Genomic DNA, 20,243 nt, shown 5'->3' on the forward strand with positions numbered 1-20,243 from the left:
CCTGTTTGTGTCTCATGAGGGTTTTTAAAGTGCAGGAGTGCAAATATGCAGGTGGAGCTTGTCTTGTGACACAACGTGGCTCAGGGCGAAACTGTGGGAACTCCCTCTCACTGTCCTCAGCGATTACCTCTGCGGTGCCCGCATACACATGCTATAGCAAAGAAGCTATTGTCATCTAGACACACTGAACACATTATGTGAGAGGATGGCCTCTCTTTTTACTGCGTGGAAAAGAGCAGAAAATAGATCAGGAAGTGGGAAGAGAGAAGGAAAGCAGACAAAACCATGTCAGACCCCCTCAGGGCAGAGTTACATTGTGTAATACACTCTTCTGCACCCCACCCAAATAATCTCTTTTAAAAACACTTAGTCTCCCACTCACAAAACACACACACACACACACACTGTCCAAACCAGCAGGAAGAATTTATTTATTTTTATCCATGTGACAAAGTTTTTCTCACCTTTTTGACGTCTGGAAAATAAATGTATTGTCTGTAAGATGTTGTGGAGAAATCCAGTGAAGTTACACTGGTATGAAAAAAGTGCAGATAAGTGCAGCTCATTTAGGGAATTTTTAATTTATTGAGCACATCTTAGATTTAAAGAATCAGAGTAGATTAAATCAAATCTTTTATTAAGAAAATAATCCAGGGTTTGTCAGGGACAGACAACTATCAGGAAAAGGGAAGTTGTTTTTTTTTTTAATAACAAGAGGATTATTTTAGTTATTTAACATTTAGCAGGAGATGATCTTTAATCTTTTTCATGTTCCACACTTATATCCTGTCCTTGCAACATTTACTTATGTGGATGAAGTCCCCAAAACCCAAAGAAACCCATGTCACTCAGTATGAAATGTTTTTGGAGCCATTTTCACGGAGCTAGTGTTAATAAAAGTGTTTATTTAAAAGTGTATAATAGGTATAAACTACCTGTGCAGGGGCAGGTCTAGAAGGTAACACTTAATATCATTTATGAGGTATGTTTGACATATGTTTTATAGATTATAGGCCAGTTTAAACACAGGCAATCATTTTTTCAGCAAATACCTGAAATCACTTATTGGCACAACACTGTCCATGTGATCTGGATGCTATCGCTATCTTTTTTCAAATAGCAGAGACACAACTGGACATCTTCTTTCAGTGAAGTTGAAAAGTCAGGTTGATGAAGCAATGACACAAAGAAAAAAAGAACTTATTATTATTATGATGGAGAGTTTTTTTACATTTTCAAAACGCTGATAGTTTAGACGCAGCATGACTGACAGAGGAGATTTGCAGTGGTCTGCAGAGTTACAGCCTGGAGTAAAACATGCAGTTGGTGCACACAGAAATGCAGTGGCAAAATATGGATTCTAAATCCACTACAATGCACATTGTCTGGTTGCAGTTGATACAGTTAAGCTCCTGAGGCAGCATGTTCTTTAACTCATTTGAGAAGCCATAGACTTTCATGTAAGGCTCATACATTCACAACGAATGGCTGGAAGTTCAGCAAAAAATGTATATAGGCCAGCCCAGAGAGTTTCAGAAGCTTGGTATCAGAAAATGAGCATGCAGTCACTTTGCATGGTGCAATATGAAGGACAGTCTACCTGCAGTGCTCCAGGTCTATTAAGATATCACTAACGAGGGAAGTAAAGAAGGTCTGTGGAGGTTTAGTATATAGAGTCATGGAGGGCAACGTATTCGACTGTCTACCCACTCTTTTAAGTACATTAAGTACATTAAGTGAAGGAGTCGGCTTTCTATTTTTGCCTGTCTTTATGTAACATCATGTATGTCATTTTCTGTCTTTGCAATGTGACCTGCAGCAAGGTTATTATAGTTAACTACAAAACATATAAAACATTTTAGTTTAGGAATTTTGAAAAATTAAAACTGAAAGGATTTTGTGACCTTCGAAAACTAATTTAGAGGAAATATCCTTATTTTAGTGTTTGTTAGTTTGGTAAACATTTGAATCAAAACTTGCCTTATGAGGCTTTGATAGACAAATATCTATTGTGGATGTCCACGACACTGTGAGTCAGCTGCTTTTAGAAAGTTCTGTTTTTATTGTAAAACCTGCACTGACTTTCCAGAATCTTGCCTCTGACACACATACATGTACAACATAGTTAATGAAGATTAAAAATAACACAGAAACAAACTGAAGTGAATTAAAGAGTGAACAGCTTTTTGTATGTAATGACAGTTAACTGTAACAAGCTGCCTAGTGTCTTTACTAAGGCATCTTCTTTCATTCCCCGATGCAGTCCAACAAAGGGTTTAATGACAGAACAAAAGCGTCTACGTGTTTTATATAGGTTCAGGTGTTTGTTTCTTAACCACATTGTCCCTGTGGTTAACAGGAGACCATTCAAACTCCACTTAATATTGGTTTTTAAAGGCGTGGCTGTCACTTTAGCTTACGTGATTGGCTTCCTTCAGCTGCTCAGCTGTTAAAAGGTTAGATTTGTCCTGTTCATGTGTAAAACTTCTTGTTTGTGAGGGAACCAAGCCCTGTAATCGGAGTAGGAGTATTTTATCATCTATAGATGTGCAAGAGGGCACACAGTTTTTAGAATGTAAAAAACGTTAATCATTGTTTTATTAATGCTTAAATGTTAATCAATCTTAAAAGACTGAGCCCATTTAAAAAAATGGTAGAAACACCTCTGTTCCTTTAACTGTTCCTGTGCCTGTTAATTTCTCAAATATCAATTCCCAGAAAAGCAGAAGATCCCATTTGTTGTGGTCACCATAACTGCGGTGTTTGCTCGCCCCTCCTCTGCTACTGTGCAGCTTTGTGAGAAAAACAAATTCCACAACGAATTTAAGCTTGTAATGCAGGTTGAGCTGAGAAATTATGAAGGACGATTTTGCAGTTGTTTCAAAACCAGTGGGAGGGCCAAATGCCGAAGTCTGCGCAGGCTTCCCCCATTTTTAAAAAACTGAATCATTTACAGCAGATTCACTTCGAAGCAGTTCTTCTCTCCCTCCCTCTTTCTGCTGTGCTGCATCTCGCCTTGAAGATGAATTATCTAACACAAAACAGAGGTACAATTAACAGGCTGACTCACCGCACTGGCAGATACCTCTCTAAAGTCCCGCACAGCACACATCTTTTGTTCCGTCGCAGGGAGGGTGAGAGGCACATACCTAACAAACCGGCAGGCAGGGCGAGGCCGAGCCACATTCCCATGTCAGGAAGGAAGAAAAGAAACAAAGATGCTGCTGCAGAGTTGTCAAACCGATGATGTGGCCTTTATTGAGATCCAGTCCAAGGTAGGACAACTCAATCAGCAACATACAGTACAGGTGCAGATCATGTGCCGCCTCGGATTGTGACAAAGAAGGGCTGAAGTGAAGTTTTTGTTTTTTGCGCAGTAATTAAATATTTCCAAGGGTCTGACCTCTGAGGCCAGATTTGGTTTTGAGCTGCATGTTAAAAACACAGCAAAGGGACGCAAGAGAGGTTTTTCATGAACACCTGTAACACAAGATCAAGGCTGCTGCCACAGGAGCTTTGGCACCTCCTGGTGGGCACACGGAGACTGAGGTGTCGATATCTTCAGTTTTCACTTTCAACTCACACTGTTCAGGATTTTCTTTAAAACCACAGACGCTGCTGATGTTTTTTTGCGTGTAAAAAAATGGATATCTGATATAGGAATTACAGTACTGAGGTAAGCATTTACAACGCCTGCTCTGTTCTCAGGATATCAATGAGTATTTACATTTTGAACAAACTGATTTGAAAGTGAGTGACTTTCATTTCAGGGGTGCTTTTTACATGGAGATCAAAGCTTCAACAGTCGCTGTCTGAAACACAGTTTAGGCATCAGCACGGACACGGCGATGAAGACAATGAGGATGAACTCACACATAAACAGAAGTCCAAAGCAAAATCCGATAATCGTTTAGGGAAACATTAATCATGCAGGCAGCACCAGGAATACAGTCTGTAGCTCGTCTGTAATGCATGTGAGTGAATCCACTTGTTTCCATTTCACTTTTTTGTACAGGTTCAGTTCAGTTATTACAAAGAGCCTTCTTTCTAAAATAACAGTTAAGCAAATATAACAACCGCCTTTATGCAAATATAGATTTATAACTGCTAAATGTGCAATGCAAGTATACAAATGCTGACTGACACCAGTGACTTTGGGACTTCTTAGCTTCCGTCTGAAGGGTCGAGGTCTCAGAGCTCTGTCATCAGGAGCGCTCTCAGGATCTTCTCTCTGTCCACCCTAATTTCTTCTCCGCTGCAGACACGAACATACGATTTAACAGCTCTAAACTTGAACTTTTGTTTCTGCAACAAGGTGAAATATAATTTTCATAACAGAAAATTAAAAAAAAAACATTTTACAACAGTAACTATGACAGAAACAACACAAAGTCTGCGTTACAAAGACAAAGAACAGCAGCTACAGGATAAGAAGTTGTCTGGCAATTTAAGCTGGTCATACACAGATCTTACACTCATCTGATGCTTTGTTAGGTACACCTTGCTAGCACCAGTTTTTACCTTCAGAGCTGCTTTAATTCTTCATGGCACAGAACAACAAGATGCTGGAAACATTCCTCAGAGATTTTTAGGCCCACATGACATGATAGCATTGCACTATTTCTGCAGATTTGCCAGCTTTGCATCCATGACGTGATTATCCCGTTCCATCACATTAAAAAGCTGCTCTACTGAACTGAGATCTAGTGATTGTGGAGGTCATTCAAGTGCAGCAAACTCATCGTCATGTTTAAGAAACCGGTTTGAGATGATTTGAGCTGTGGTGCGCTATCGTGCTGGAAGCGGACAGACACAGTAGCAACAATCTTCAGGCTGTGGTGTTTAAATGATGCACAGATACCAATGATGTGGATGTTTTCATGCTGTTGTCAGAAATAGACCAGCAACATTTTTTCAATCTTCTATTTTCCAATTCTGGTGAGCCTGTGTGAACAGGAGCCTCACTTTCCTGTTCTTAGCTGAGTGGAACCTGGTGTGGTCTTCTGCCGCTGTAGCCCAGCTGCTTCAAAGTTCGAGGTGTTGCGTTTTCAGAGATGCTTTTCTTGGTTGGAACATGTGGTTATTTGAGTAACTGTTTCCTTCCCACAGCTAAAAGCAGTCTGGCCATTCTCCTTTGACTTCTATCAGCAGGACGTTTTCACCCAGAGAATTTCCTCTTTTTGACTCTTTAAATCATAGAGATGACTGTGTGGGAAACTCCCAGAAGATCTGCAGTTACTGGAACACTCAGACCAGCCTGTTACCAACAACCATGCCACCTTCTAAGTCACGTCTTCTCCATTTGGGGGCTCGGTTTGAACTTCAAGAGGTCATCTTTAACATGTCCAAATGCTGCTACGTGATTGGCTGATTAGATATTTTGTTAATGTGCAGAAGAAAAGGTGTACCCAACAAAGTGGCCAGTGGGTGTAAATCGTGTTAGATAACATGAACTCCATGTCATCTAAAGGCTGCAGGGAATGACTAATGAGCTAAATGTCTAATCAGCACGTTCATAAAAGGCTAACGTCGCCACAACAAGTCATGTGACTTTCAGTGAAGCCAGAGGCTGCGACTGCTTCTGATGGGACTTCTCATTATAGTTTATCAACTTTTTGTCTCCAGTGTGATTAGTTACTGCACTTCTAATTTAATTTTTCTAGGTTATATTAATTTGCGGTGCATATTAAGTTGCGCAACATTATTTAATGTCGTTGCGTAATTGAGTTTATTATGTGATTGATTATTTAATTAGCACTTTATAATTTTATGTGTAACTTTTAAGTTGATTATTGTAGCACCCCGTGAAAGGCAATTATAGTTCCTACTTGCTTGAGTCCATGGTGGGACTGCTTAGAGCGTAACATACCCTGAGTAACGTGGACTTTGGAGAAGAGTGTGATGCTGGCTGTCTCGCCATGTTGCTGTTTATTATGGAATTTGTATATATGGGCAAACAGATGAAGTCAGAAAATTAGACTTAAGTGAGTTTTTACTGAATGTGTAGCTCAGCCTTCAAGCTTCTCTGTCACGTCCTAAAGAAATGAGCAGCTATTTCCATCAAATCAAATCATCTTATTGGTTTTGGAATCGCTGATGTGATTTTATTACACTGCATTATGTTTTATAAAGTGGTCAAAGCAGCCCGGCTGCCAAATAAATGTAGAAGATTAAAGTAGCACGAAAGTGAACTGCCCCAAAAGTTAACTTAACCAGTGGAGGCTCGTTTTCAGTTCTAGGGTGCACGTGTTTATTTTTTAAGCTGTACTGAAGGGGCCATCTCAAACTTCATTGACTGAAATGCAGATATTGTTCGTTACGCTCAGCTTCTGCTGCAGCTGTTAAAAAAAATAAATCACTGTCATTTGCTTATTATTGGTTTAAGGTTGCAATTTACACCCTGATAAATAAATATGTGGGTGATTTTGTGTGTGTGTTTGTCTTTTGTGATGTCACTGTAATTCGGGGCTTTTAATGATTTCTTAGAACTGTTTGTTTTCCAGGGTGCAATGATTGTACAGCATATTTGGGGAATTGGATGCACAAGTTTAAATTTGCTTTTGGATTTTCTTAATCTACACAGAGTCCACAGTATACATAGAGGCTCAAATGTACCCACTAATATTTGGTTAAATTTCCATTTAGCAAGTTGCATCTCGACCGGACATTTTTGGCAGCCTCAACAAGCTCCTGGCATAATTCCGGCTCGATATTTAATCACTCTTCTTGGCAGAATCCATAGAGTTCATTTCCTGGAACAGATCTAGTCCGCGAATATTCAATCGGGTTGAGGTCAGGACTTTGGGAAGGCCGTACCAGACGCTTAATGTTGGCCTGCTTTATCCATTCCAAACTAGTTTTGATGTGTGTTTGGGATCATTGTCCTGTTGGAACAAACAACCGTGTTCAAACTGTCTAGCTGTTGGTTTGAGGTAAAAGTTTTGGAGGTAGTCCACCTTCTTCATTATTCCATCCACTTCGCGATGGTACCACTGGCAGGGGAATAGCTACCGCTAACACCACTTATTCCAGACCTTTGCAAAGTGGAGACACATCCGAATAACTTGTTCTTGTGTACAGCTGTTTGAACCAATGATCCTGAAATCTGCAGTTTTTTAGAAATGGCTCCAAGAGACCTTCACAACTTCTTTAAATCTACCATTCTTCTCCTCAGATTCTTACTGAGTTGTTCTGAGTATTAGTCTAATGACTGCCATCCAATAAATCAATGAAACTACCAGTTGCAGTCAATCACGAGCAATAAGGACAAGTTAAAAGGTCTTGGCCTTGTGAAGTTGAAAGACATTGTAGAACCGTCGGCACCGCTTATTACAAGATTTAAGTAAGTGTGTGTGGATTAGAGAAAATAATAAATTCAAACTTGTGCTGTATGCCGTATGCTCATTCCACTTTGGAAAAACAACAGCTCAAAGAAATTAAAAGCCCCAAATTATCACGACATCCATTCTCGTGATGAGTGGATGTAAACTTCTGAGGATAACTGTAACCATACTGTAGCAGGAAAAATAGTGAGATATTGTCTTGATATTTTCAAGATAATATCAAAAACTAGTCTGGATCCAGACATCCTTTTGGATCCAGGGGCTCAATTCATGCATGGTGTGGAGGGTCATTTCAGCACTGGTGAAGGTACGCAGTCTCGGACAGCTCTTGTTTACTGCTTTGACATGCTGGAAATAAGATTTTCAATATTAGCCAGTTTTCCCAAATCTCACTCTGAAAATCCTCCTGTCTGCGTCACACGGTTGTTCACTTTGGCCTCACGGTTTAGCATCAGCTACTAACAGAAACAGGGGATTGTTTTTCATGTGCAAGCGTCAAACAAGAGCCTGAGGCTTCAATACAGCACTTGAGCAAACCAGCGCTGTATAAAAGTGTCCAAGAGATAAGAGCGAGGAGGTGCGTTTACCTGTCGTTATGGGCAGCAAGGTAAGGAACCAGGTGAGGAATGGAGCTACGGTAGTAAGAAGGGGAGAGATGAGGGGAGGGCGAAGGAGAGGGACAGCATGGACTACCCAGCTCCAGTGCTGGCATATTATCCCCCTGCAATACACATCAGTGTAGACACACACACACACACACACACCACACAGACAGACAGACAGACACACACAATTACAGATAATGCAGAGAGGTGTGGAAATAATCCCCCCATAAGTGGAGCATAGTGTACTACACCAAGACCCGTTTTAAAGGGTTTTTAAAGTGTGTGTGTGCGCATGTGTGAAGATGTGTGTTACCTGTGGGTAGATTGACGGCTGTATCTGTCTGTCCAATGAGCTGCTAGAGCCCGACTTTGCTGTACTTTGGGAGGAGATGGCTGCGAGTGCTTCAGGGAGATTATCTTCATCTTCGTGGTTACTGATAAGCAACAAATGGAGAGACTATAAGTGGCTTACACGACCTACAGATCGCTCTGAACAAGATGTCACTATCAAAGAGCAGAGATAGCACGGCTGCTGCTTCAAGTACTCTGTGGAGTGTTCATTTTCTACTCACAGCAGGCGATCTGTACTCACAAGCTGAACTGCCGGACCAGCCGTTTTCTGCGGTTGGTGCTCGGGTTGGCTTTGGGCTGGAGCCTCTCTGGCGTCAGGTTGTGATCTTGCCTGTGGGGTGTCTTTTCTGCTGTCAGACTGGATGCCGCCGAGTCTTGGGAGGAGCTCTGATACCTGGAAATGAGAGCAGTTACTCAGGAGGGTAAGTTGTGTTTTCAGAAAGAGGTCTAAACATGTTAAAGAGCGGATGAGCTACTGGCCTCTCATTCAGGGTCTCAGTTGAGCTCTTCCCTCTGGGTGTTGTTGGGGCTTCTTTCTTTATTGTGGAGAAGAAATGGATAGATATGCTGTTAGTGACACCGCCAAGTGCACAGGATGTAGGTCAAATAGCCAAAGGAGAGCGTTACTTGGTACTCACTCTGAAGGCTGCCTCCATCTGGGCCTTGAGGATGTTACATTTGAGGTGGTCGGGGAGCATGGCTGGGGAAGCAGGAGGGTGCAGAGACTTTTCAGACAGCTGCTTCTCCTCTCCCTGCCGGGAGAACAAGGAGAGGTGAGGAGACTAAATCTCAGTGAGTAAACATCGTGTGGGAAACGTGACTGACCTTGTTGTCGATGTTGATGTGCAGCGAAGGCCAGGGAGGAGAATCGCTTTCAGACTCCAAAGCCTTGAGCAGCGACTGAGAGATGTCAAACTCATCTGCAGGGAAGGGGGGCGCTTGACGTTCTGATTGAGACAAATTGTAATGAGAAAAAAACAAACAAGTCACGTTTTTACTGTAAAGACACCACAGACGGTTTGACAAAGCAGGGATGGAAAATGACTATAATCTAAAAAGGTTTATAATTCAATTTACGCTGGCACAAGAGTTTGACTGTCTTTAATTTCACCAGAATTTGATGATATTATAAATGATTAACAGCAATTTTGGCTGGGTGGGGGCTTTTTGGTGTTTGAAAGTTGGCAGGTCAAAGCAAGTTTGAGAACCGTGAGATACTTTAAATCCATATTAATGTGTTTGCAGATGCTTCTCAACTTACAAACAATGCCCTTAAACAACTGCACTTAAATGAAGAGTGCAAACACAAGAAAAATTAGCAGTGTTTAACCACGTTTACTTTACTTGTATCCTAGCTCACTACAGCAAAAGGCAACTGAATTATGTTCTCAAAAGCAGAAACCCAATTTAAAACTGCATTAGACACATTTAAAAGCAACCAGAATCATCCCTCCTTCACCACTGAGGAGTAAGTTCAAAGTGTTTTCACCAAATATCTCCACTTTGGTCTCGTGTGTCCAAAAGACGTTATTCCAGGAGTCTTGTAGACTTGCTGTCATGAACTTAAATATTTAACATGCTAACTGAGGCCTGTAGAGTCTGAGATGTAGCTCTTTGGATTTTTTTGTACTTGTCTGAGCATTGGACCTTGGGGTAAATTTTTGCAGGAACATCCACTCCTGGGAAGATTATGGTGAATTAATACAGAGAAAAAAACCCCTGTGAGCAAGCACTTAGTAACAGTGGGACCATATTCTTTATTTCGGATCATCCAGCTTTGAAACAACACAGTCAGTATAAAGGTAAAGGTATATCAGTCATATCACGTGCATCTTTAAATCTGTTTTTACAAAGTTGAAATCAAACTACGTCACGTTGTAGTGGAAACATTAGATCTCAAAGTCCTCAAAGTGAACCTCAAAAACAAAAAGAGCTGACAAACAGGCGGCACAGAGCATGAAAAGAAGCATCAGCGTGGCGTCTAGACACACCACAGATTTGTGCAGCCCTGCCTCAGGCTGACAGTACTCACTGTTCTTGGTGTGTGTGTGGCAGAGCGTGTCCTGGCTGTGTGTGTGCCGACGGTGGCGGTGGTGGATCTTGCCAGAATACGAGTTCTCGTTCTCCTCGACGCTAAACTGATGATCTGAAGCGAGCCCACTCAGCGGGAAACTGAAGATGACACATGCAATCAAAACACAAACACACCCCCCCCCCAAACAAAATCCCACTTAAATATGACAAAAAGTGTAAGTACCGCAAATAAGTAATTATCGTGTAATAAATCCAAGCTCGTGATGTGAGATTTTCACAGCAATGTAACCCTCCCTGTGTGGATGCTGAGCTGACTGAGTAACACAAAACCAGAAGTGCAATTTCAACAGTGCATTTGCTTTTCTACATGGTAAAGAAACACTGCTTTGGACCTAAAATGTGTGTAAAATTACATGTAATTTCTGTTAAATCTGTTATTGAATCATTTGTGTTACTTCATTAGTAAAGTACAAAGAACCATGTGGAGGTATTTATCAGTGGGAAAAGCTGTAAAGCTTATAAAAAATACAGTTAAAAGTCTAAAATTTACGCTCTTATTACATTTTCCAAAGCCATCCAGTGGGCCAGACTGAATTCGTTTGCGGGCCAATTCTGATCCCGGGCCTTATGTTTGACACCTCTGGTGTAAGACAATGAAGGAATGGGCTTTGCAATTTCTGCATTTCACTCATAAACCCTTTATTTCAGAAGCAATACGGCAACAGTCCTAAAGGCATAATGTGATTGGAGTAAACATCGAAAGTAAAAGGCGACACACTAGAACAGCAACACACCGGCCACATCTTCTGTAAACACTTGGTTAATTTAGCAAATCCATAACCTGATGTAACATTAATATAATGTTTATTCAAAAAACAAAAACAAAAAAAAACCATATTCACTCTGAAAGCACAACACCACAAATGCAAGATTCAGCTTCATGTTTCTAAGTTCACACTGAAAACCATAAATTATACACAAAGCAGCTTAATCCCTAACCCGGCATTCACTAAGTGCAGGACTGGACCCCTTCCACCTGTTCAGAATCACTTTATTCAGCACTCACAACACTTTATTTCAAAAGTGAGTTTAAATAATTTAGATGCCACACGATTTACTGCAAACGAACAAAGAAACAAACACAAAAGCACTCTTAAAGGCAGATTTGAGATTTGAGCAACCGTAATCACATAAAACATCCACAAGCAAAGCAAGGCACAAACGTGTCACACCCGGTCCTATCTTTGTATGTATCCTTAAATATGATGCTGAATGTTTGAATGGAAAGAACAGAGTGTTTGAGAAGTATAAGAGCTACGTCGACTGGGCATTTAGAGCCATAATTAAATAATAACAATATTAAAGTGCAACAAAATTAAAATATATCATCTTATTTCAACAATTCTTAGCTTGTTTTTTGGCCTTTAGTTTATTTATATTTTAGCAAATTGCCACCTAGTACAGCACCTAAAGTTACCTTCAAGAACTTCCTGTTTGAACGTCCCTGTGAGTGCACAGAAAACTAAGCACGTGATTATTTTCATATGAAAATAAACTAAATTTTCAGGCACAATCTTGATTTTTCTAGAAGATGCTTTGAACATTATTTGAAAGTATCCTCAAAGAGACTTTAAAATGCACCACATTCTTGTTTTATCTTTACAGAGGAGCAATTATGCCCATTTCCAGCTTCATAATGTTATTCTTTGATTTTACTACTGTAGCTTTGCATCACTTAGAGTTGAAAATAACCCTTATGTATCTTATGCTGGACCTTGGTGCAGCTCCTCAGTTTATCCTGTTGGAATAAGGCTGTTTAGCTCATCTCTCTCTAATCTTATATTTTTCCAAGCAATCAATTAAAAAAGAATAATAATAATTTATTTATTTAAACATCAGTAAATTAGCATGAGCAAACACTTTTCCTGCAAAAATCGTACTTATCCGTTTCACTCTGTATTATTTCCCCAATCATTTGTGCACAACCTGCAATGGCCCCCACCAATCGGGAGGTTTCACCAGCAGGCAGGAACATCCACTCTCAATGACATCACAGGGAAATAATACGGAAAAAAATCTGAGTGTTTTGAGTGGACTCTCAGCCTGTGATTGCAGCTTTATTATTAAGATGAAGGCAACCTGTGTCTAAAAGGATGTGATGATATAAACTGAGCTATGACCCGCAGAATGAGTAAACTGTAACGATCAGAGGTGTTGAGGCTCTTTACCTCGATCGCCTTCGTGATCTGTGTCACCGCTCCGTAACCACAATAAATAACTTCAACATTCACCCACCCAGTCCCCTTACCCCGATGTCTTTGCACAGCTCTCCCTCCACGTGACCCCCTTGAACATTATAAACCTCCATCCTGCTTGATAAAGTCCTTTGCACTTGATGGGGGTGTGTGTTTTTTTTGCTTTTTGTCTAGTATGCAGACACTGAAACACATGAGATGACGTGACAAATGGATGAAGACGTGGGACATTTCATGAGGATGAACGGAGACAGCTCCGTCACCGGAGCGTCTCTCTTTGGGGGTTGCCAGTCTGTGCCTGTGAGTTTTGAAATAGATTCCTGGGTTAAGAGGGAGGTCAAAGTTCGGTCATGACCTTATCCCTGTTAACCACAACCACGGATCCTTTGGCGATGCTGCTCTTTCGCTCCGGGACGGGGGGAACGATGGACACCGGACTCTCAGCCTCAAAGGAAGGCCTGAACGGTTGATGAAGGGACGCACACACGGATGGAGGCAGACGAGACACACGGGAAGACAAACAGACATATGAGGTGTAAGAGGGACATGAAATGTGATGAAAAACAGAGCATGTGGACACATCCTGAAGCTCTTTAACAATCCTGTCCTTTGTCTCTTACCTGTGAGGTGATGTATGACTGGAGGGCTGCAGGTAAACTGAGGAAGTGAGCGTGGGGTGGGGTGGATGCCAGGGCTCGTGACCAATGGGAATGTTGTGTTGGTACTGGAGAGGATCGAAGAGATGCTCAAATTAAGCGTCGCTACTGGGACAAAGCACACCGCTCTCTGCTGCTTGTGTTACATTTTGAAAAGTGGGTTAACTGAGGTCGCTTACCTGATGCAGACTTGGATTGGGGCTGGCGTGAGAGCTGTGGAGGAAAAAGCAGTGATATCAGATGTGTATCATAACTTATTTTTAAAGCAGGTGCATATATATTACTTTCGAGTGCACTGCACAAGTAAACCCTCTCAAAAGCAACAACTTCTCTTTTACAAAGGGCTGTTTCTGTGTTAAGATTAGCCAGGCCATTAGGTGGATTAAGGTCAAGGTTAGAGGAGGAGGAATGAATGCAATAATCTGAAAGTGCATGCGTGCATTATTTATGTCTGTGTCTGTTTCACCTGATGTGTGGAGGCTTGGCTGGAGAAATCGCAACTGACGGAGAGAGAGACACAAGGTCAATTAGAGCAGAAAAATACAGAAGTCAAAAGCAGCTCTGCAGTTTATCTGCGAGTCTGTGTGCACTTTTTCAAATGCCCTCTCTGGTCTAACTGTGCCGTTCACTCCAGACTCTCTGCAGACATGTTATTACTCCAATGCTGAGCTATTACCAACACTCAACTCTCGGTTCATTCGTATTCCGGGGCTGCGTGACGAATCCAAATCCAATACATAAAAGGTGTTTGGACGTCAATACTGACAGTCTCAAGGTAAATACAGTTTGCAGTGTGCATTTGATCATTTATGTGGGATAGATTAAAGTGAGCTGCAGGCTGCTGGACCTTTGAAGCCTCTGCAGCTCACAGAAGGTGGGAATTATGGAGGAGTGAAGAGTACAGCAGGTGCCTTTGACAAAGTAAAAAAGGTGACGCTTAAATCTAACAACCTAGAGTTTCTCAGCACTTTCTTTAGAAAAGAAACCAGGGCTGCTTTTAAGCCTATTGAACTTGTCAAATTATCACTTAGCATTGGACATTTTTTTTAAAAGAACAGCCCTTGAAAAAAAAAAGAAAAAGAAAAAGGGGCGGGGGGGTCCACTTTTCCTTTCCTCTGAAAAATAAAACAATATGTTCAACAGTTACTCTCTGCAGCAATTTTTACATTTTAAAGCCAAAAACACGCTGAACTAAAACAGCGCAGAGCCTTCATAACAACGCTCGCAGCCACATAAAACACAAATCAGGCGCTGATACTCGGTCGTCTTTTGTATGAGCAGATAAAACTCACTTTTGCCCAGCGACTGTGTGCGGGACGGGTAGCGTCTGCTCGGCCTTCTCTCGAATGTGCTGGCCCTCCTCAGTCTGCCTCCGTGAGTGGCCTGGTACTCTGTTTTCCCACTGAGACAAACACACAGCAGATGCGGGTGAAGAGTGGAAATGATTATTACTAAAAGCATCGACACTAATGTCAAAGTGCCACTGAGCTGCAGTCTGACCGAATTCATGGAGTTCATCAGAGGAGACTTAAATGGAGTTTCTAGATGATTATTCCTTTTGGTGTGAATTTTCCAAAAGTTTTCATCAATTGTTTAGAATTTAGAGTTGTTTTTATGCACAGCGCTGCGTTTACAGAGACTCGCTTGACTGCTTGTTCGTGGGACTTTCTGCTTCAGTTTTGTATTTAATAAATGAAAAGCGTGAACGACTTTGGCTTTAGAAAGCTTTGGGTTGGTTTTGCAGTATGCCTAAAGTCTTTTAAACTGACATAAGCTTTCTAACATACTTATCTTAAAACTTCTCTAACAAAAACTCTGAATGAAGACAGAGTTTTCGTTAGAGAAGTTGGCACCAGTATGATTGTTATGTCAGACTGCAATACACACAGTTCCAGTGTTCCTGCTTTTACTTCCACCACCTGTTACACAAGTGTTTTTTTAATCCACAGAGTGCTTTTACAATGCTGTGATTTAGCTGCTCCGACAAATGACAGGAAGTGCCCTTCAAGTGAGAGAATTTGCTTCGACCATGTCTGATAATAGTTGCAAGAAAACAAACAATATAAAGGGAATATCTCAGTCACCATAGGAACAGATCCGTGTAACCATAGATACCCTGTAACCATAGATACAAAGGCTCTGTTTTATGTGACACATTATTCCACATATGCTGCTAACGAGTGCTGGCCACAACTACCTGCGAGTGCCAGCTTCTATTATCCCCCTTCAGCAAGTCAATTAGACGCTGCTCAGATGAGGCGAGACGCCGTCGCTGCTCTCTACCTGAATCTGAAGCGGGACCCGAGTCGCGTGAAGTCACTGTGGCCGGCCCTGCCCGCCGTTGGCTGGCGCAGGCGAAAGAAAGCGTGACTTTCCACGGCACACTTCCACAGGTGTTTGCAGCTCCTGGCGCTGGCCAGCTCGAACACGAAGGTGTGCTCCTGCTCCCGACCCTTCACAACAGAGAATAACCATAATAACCTGTTAGTCGCCTGAGAGGTGACCGCGCGCGGGCACGGCATGCAACGTGAAGACACAAACCTGATCGTCGTCCTCCACCACCACCAACGTGAGTCGACTCCTTTTGAAGTCCAGCCGAGTGATTTTGGGCCTGTGCAACACACCGAGACGCACGGATGAATGACAAACACACAAAGAGACACAACAGTTTGAGTGGGACAGGTGACGAGAGCACGCAGTATGAAACATCGGCTCCTCGCAGAGTGATTTTGGATTTCTTTTCACTTCCCATACCTCGTCCTGCCCCTTGCCGAACAAATACTCAGCTCTCAGTAGCTCTCTTTTTTCCTGGCATGCCCTTCCTTCAAAGTTTGCACGGTCCCCACCCTCCACCCAGGCTGAGCCTGTGCCCCACTTTATGTTTTATCACTTATGCCACATTTTGATTGGCTCTAGGTTGTAAATGTTGACACATGCCTCTCCAGAAACACGTGGTTCAAAAAAAAAAAAATGAAACTCAAATCCAATTAGCAGAAGAATAGCAGCAGACAGAAGACGTAACAGTTTAAACAGGTACTGCTTCTTTTTTTTTTTTTACCTGCCAGAAGAAATAAATAATTAATTTTCGTGAACAAACTCTTGTTTCTGTTTATTTTTCAGTTACATTCATTCAACATGTCGCTACATATTAAAACATCAGCTGTTTGTGAGATTCCCTTTTCCAGTTTCATTATTTTCATACAGTTCTGTGCAAAAGTCTTGAGTCAGCTCTTTTTTTTAATATATATACACATTTTGCTTCCAAAGCAGTGGTGAGTAATAGTTCTCCAGGTCTTTCTGAAGGTCTTTCAGGGGTTTTCTTTGGACATTGGCCTCTTCTTCATTTATTTTCAGTCCAGTTCTTGTTCCTGACAATTTTCAGAGGAATGCTTTTCTGTTATTTGCTAATCCACTCAACACTGACCTATGAGTCATTCAAGCATAACAGCGGCACCTCACTCAAGGAATGAACCAGTGTTGTGTCTTAACATCAGAGTCAAAACACTGGTTTATTCTGAAGGACCAATTTTAAATGGTATCTTTAGGCATCTTTTGTCCCCCGTCTCCCCCCATCGGTCATACCAAACACTGACGTTTCTATAATTCTGCAACAGAATTGTCCAGACTCTGTTTTTGCCTCGAAAACTGTACTTCCGATGATGTTTGCAAGTGTTTCAATAAACAGCAGCACATATTTCCCATTTTTCTATCCAAACACAGAGAAATGAGGAGTGACTCAAGACTTGGGCACAGCACTGTGAGCAATTACTGGATTGTTTTTAGTTGTTAGGTATTTGCTCTCTGACAATGTGAAAAAACAAACAAATGGTCCTTCATGGATTTCCAGAGCCTAGGGTGACACCTCAAACCATCTTATTTCACTCAGGTGAGTTTAAACTACCAAATTCTCCTAATCTAAATTTGCAATGACACAAGTGACACAAGAATTATTACTTATGACGACAGTTTTGTTTTTTCATTATTGTATCAGTAAGGTTAGGAATTTTGGAAATGTACGGTGTTCCTACATTCACATTCACTGCTTGTGTTTTCTTACATTTTTGTGTTAAAATCATTTACATAAGAAATGTAAATGAGCACGTTTCAGGACACACAAGATGAGAGTTGTGCTCTTACCAAAAGAAAAGCCCGATTTTGCTGACGCCCTCATAAACCAAGATGCCAGTTGGAGTGAGACCCAGTGCATATTCTCCTCCATCTTTGCCCTGCGGACGAACGAGCACACATTTATTTCTAACACACCTGAACATCAGTGTCACACAAAAAACAACACTGGTGATAATAAAACTCTCTCACGCACCTTGACAAAGTGCATATCTACTCCGTAAAGTTCCAGCCACTTGCATTTGTTGAGAAAAGAAATCTCTGCTTGAGAAGGGCTTTTTCCCCTGAGGAAATAAAAGCAGACAACACGGTGAGTTTTCACAACAAAAATACCGCTCGCTCCATAACCTGAAGCCCCGGCCACTATATTTGGCAGCTCAGTCGAAAAAAGAAGAAAAAAAAAACGTCAAAATCGACGCTTGCCGCGTGACCTCTGCTGGAGATTGGTGTTAGTTCTGAGGGAGACGCTCAGTGAGTAACTGTCTGTCTGCATCCTGATTCAGTCTTTGTGTGTAGGCATGACTCAGTGAACTCGGTCTGTCCTTGCGTGGCTAAGTCGGCCCAGTGAAGCGCGGCGTACGCGTATGTAATCTAATCCGAGATGGGAGCAATCAGTGCACTGCTGGGTTAAATACTGCCCGGAATCAATCAAGACCCTCCGGGAATTAATCCCATAATCCTTCACGCAGACCAGCGATAGCCCGGCCGAGGAGGAGAGCACAGAGGGACGGTGAAATGAGACACCCGGTCAGTGAAAACATTGGTGCTGAAAGGCTGCAGCAGAATGACTTCCTTTGCTGCTCAGTGCTCAACTTTTTGCCCCACTTGTTCCATCCGACGAGGAGAGAAACCAGCTCAGGTCAACTGGACGCCCTCCAGTAAGCTGCTTTGACACAGCAGACGTATTGTGGTAACTGGTGCAAAAAAAAATGTTTATGTGTCCTGGGTTTTAGTTTTAGAAGATCCCAAATTTAAGATGACTAGAAACACAGCAAGCTCCTCACCTAAGAGTCAGCCACTGGTTGAAGATGTCTGCCTCCATCGTCGCGCTCTGTCTGGGAGTGAAACGAAACTCCGACACCAGTTCGGGAGAGTGCTCCAAGGGGTCGCAGTCTCCCAGCTCGCCTGCATACAGATAATTCAAGTACACATGCACAGACGCACATCAGGGGAGCAGCATTCAGACCTTCGCTTACAAACAAAGCTTTATTTAATCAATAGAAAGCAGCAACACAATAAATTGCTACAGACTCAGCTGGTCTGGTTTGGCCAGTAGCTTGTAGTGACTACTTCCAAGGTGATTATTGCACCTTGGAAGTAGGTGAAGTTGTGCCTGAAATTTTTGCAGTGACTATTTTTTTAGTAAGCTTTATATAGACACTGGCTTTATTGCCATTACCGAGTAAATTAGAGGTGTGACTTTCACTTAATTGTATGACCAACCCAGTAAAAAACAACAACAATAACAACAAAGAAAAAAAAACAAAACCCAAGAAAACCAAAAGTATTTACAAGAAAAAAAATCTCAGACATCTCAGAAACATTTGCGTGTTTTTTTTGTCATGGAGCCAAGGACATCACGCCTCAGGCATGATGTGGTAGACAGGATGTGCCACACAAACACAACAGCCATCGCCTCCTCTGAGCAGTTCCAGTTCATTTATGATGATAATTTCCTTTAGTTTGATTTTCATTGAACACCCATAACACACTGCAGCTGTTTTTTTCCCCTCTTACAAAAATTTGGGACTTTAATTTTGGAGGTTCTGGATCATGAAATGCATATTTCTGTGTCCAAGTGCATCATTCCTGTTTAAAATCACTTGATCTGATCATGACTTGCACAAGTTGATTCTATAAAGTATCATCTTTTAAATATAACTAATAAGAAATCTAATTTTAGAGCTTTAAATAAAATCAATCATTTAATTACATGGCATTTCTTGCAGCTGCAGCACTCGACTTACTGGTTTTGCCGCCTGACTTTTGGAACCATTTTCAGTTTAAATAGGCTGTTGCTTGGACACCTATATTAACTTTTGCATTTGGGAGCAAAAGCACCATTTTTAAAAGAAATAAAGATTTATTCATTTATTTTTACATTGGTTGTGCCACCTGACTTGGAAAGTGCACCAGCCTGCATAAGAGATACGTTTCTTATCCAGTTTAAGAGAGAGCTACAAGCCTTTTCAGACAGCCACATAGAGTCCAAGGGGTCCTCTCTATAATAAAATATCACTTTCACTACTATTACTTCAAAATCAAATGTTTATGGTTGTGCCACCCTGGCATTTGTGAACATACAAACTGCTGGACAACATAGTTTTAATTATCTCAACAGCTTTTAAACTGTTAGTATTTATACATTTAGGTTATTTTATCAATAAAAAGTGTATATTGAGTATTTTATTTTGAAATTATTAGCATTTAAACACCATTTTTAATAGCCTTCTTAGTCTTTTCATTTTTAAACAGACGTATGTGCCGCCTGCCAGTTTGGAGTATTAGAAACCAAAATATAAAAGCATATACATTGTGCCATAATATTATTAATTACCCTGCAAATTGATTCAAATTTAAAAAGTTTTTTGATTTATTTTACAAAGTAATGACGCACAGATGCAAACATATGAACATATGCAAATATTCTTACCTAAAATGACCCTGGTATGCCTGTGGTGCTGTTACACTGTGGATTACTCCACAGTTTGCTGATTAGTCTTTTTTGAGAGTGCTCATCAACACTAATATTAACTGACTTTACTTAATGGCTGGCTCCCATGAGGGTAAAATTAGGACGGTAACCTCATTGTGATGAGAGAAAAAAAAATAGTGGTTGCCTGGTAACCGCACTGATATATATCTATATCTATA

General features: G+C 41.2%; 1 protein-coding gene across 2 annotated transcripts in view; it reads right to left on the reverse strand.

Moving 5' to 3' along the window:
- Positions 1-55: 55 nt before the first annotated feature.
- epb41l4b (erythrocyte membrane protein band 4.1 like 4B) overlaps positions 56-20,243 on the reverse strand; it is a 27,793-nt gene continuing 7,605 nt past the window's right edge. The window contains exons 7-23 of one of the 2 annotated variants that reach the window (XM_005937588.3): positions 18,374-18,494; positions 17,566-17,653; positions 17,382-17,470; positions 15,786-15,855; positions 15,528-15,697; positions 14,537-14,646; positions 13,711-13,744; positions 13,424-13,457; positions 13,209-13,312; positions 10,332-10,471; positions 9,125-9,246; positions 8,938-9,051; positions 8,780-8,835; positions 8,541-8,693; positions 8,262-8,382; positions 7,931-8,064; positions 56-4,255 (exon numbers count right to left, since the gene is read on the reverse strand). In XM_005937588.3, the coding sequence (XP_005937650.1) occupies positions 4,192-4,255; positions 7,931-8,064; positions 8,262-8,382; positions 8,541-8,693; positions 8,780-8,835; positions 8,938-9,051; positions 9,125-9,246; positions 10,332-10,471; positions 13,209-13,312; positions 13,424-13,457; positions 13,711-13,744; positions 14,537-14,646; positions 15,528-15,697; positions 15,786-15,855; positions 17,382-17,470; positions 17,566-17,653; positions 18,374-18,494 (1,724 nt within the window). In that variant the 3' untranslated portion in view covers positions 56-4,191. The remainder of the gene's footprint in view (positions 4,256-7,930; positions 8,065-8,261; positions 8,383-8,540; positions 8,694-8,779; positions 8,836-8,937; positions 9,052-9,124; positions 9,247-10,331; positions 10,472-13,208; positions 13,313-13,423; positions 13,458-13,710; positions 13,745-14,536; positions 14,647-15,527; positions 15,698-15,785; positions 15,856-17,381; positions 17,471-17,565; positions 17,654-18,373; positions 18,495-20,243) is intronic. The other variant, XM_042226849.1, reaches the window with a different exon arrangement.

This window comes from Haplochromis burtoni, unplaced genomic scaffold (assembly GCF_018398535.1).
Source record: "Haplochromis burtoni strain Fernald_Lab_line unplaced genomic scaffold, NCSU_Asbu1 Contig_230, whole genome shotgun sequence".
Lineage (NCBI taxonomy): Eukaryota > Metazoa > Chordata > Actinopteri > Cichliformes > Cichlidae > Haplochromis > Haplochromis burtoni.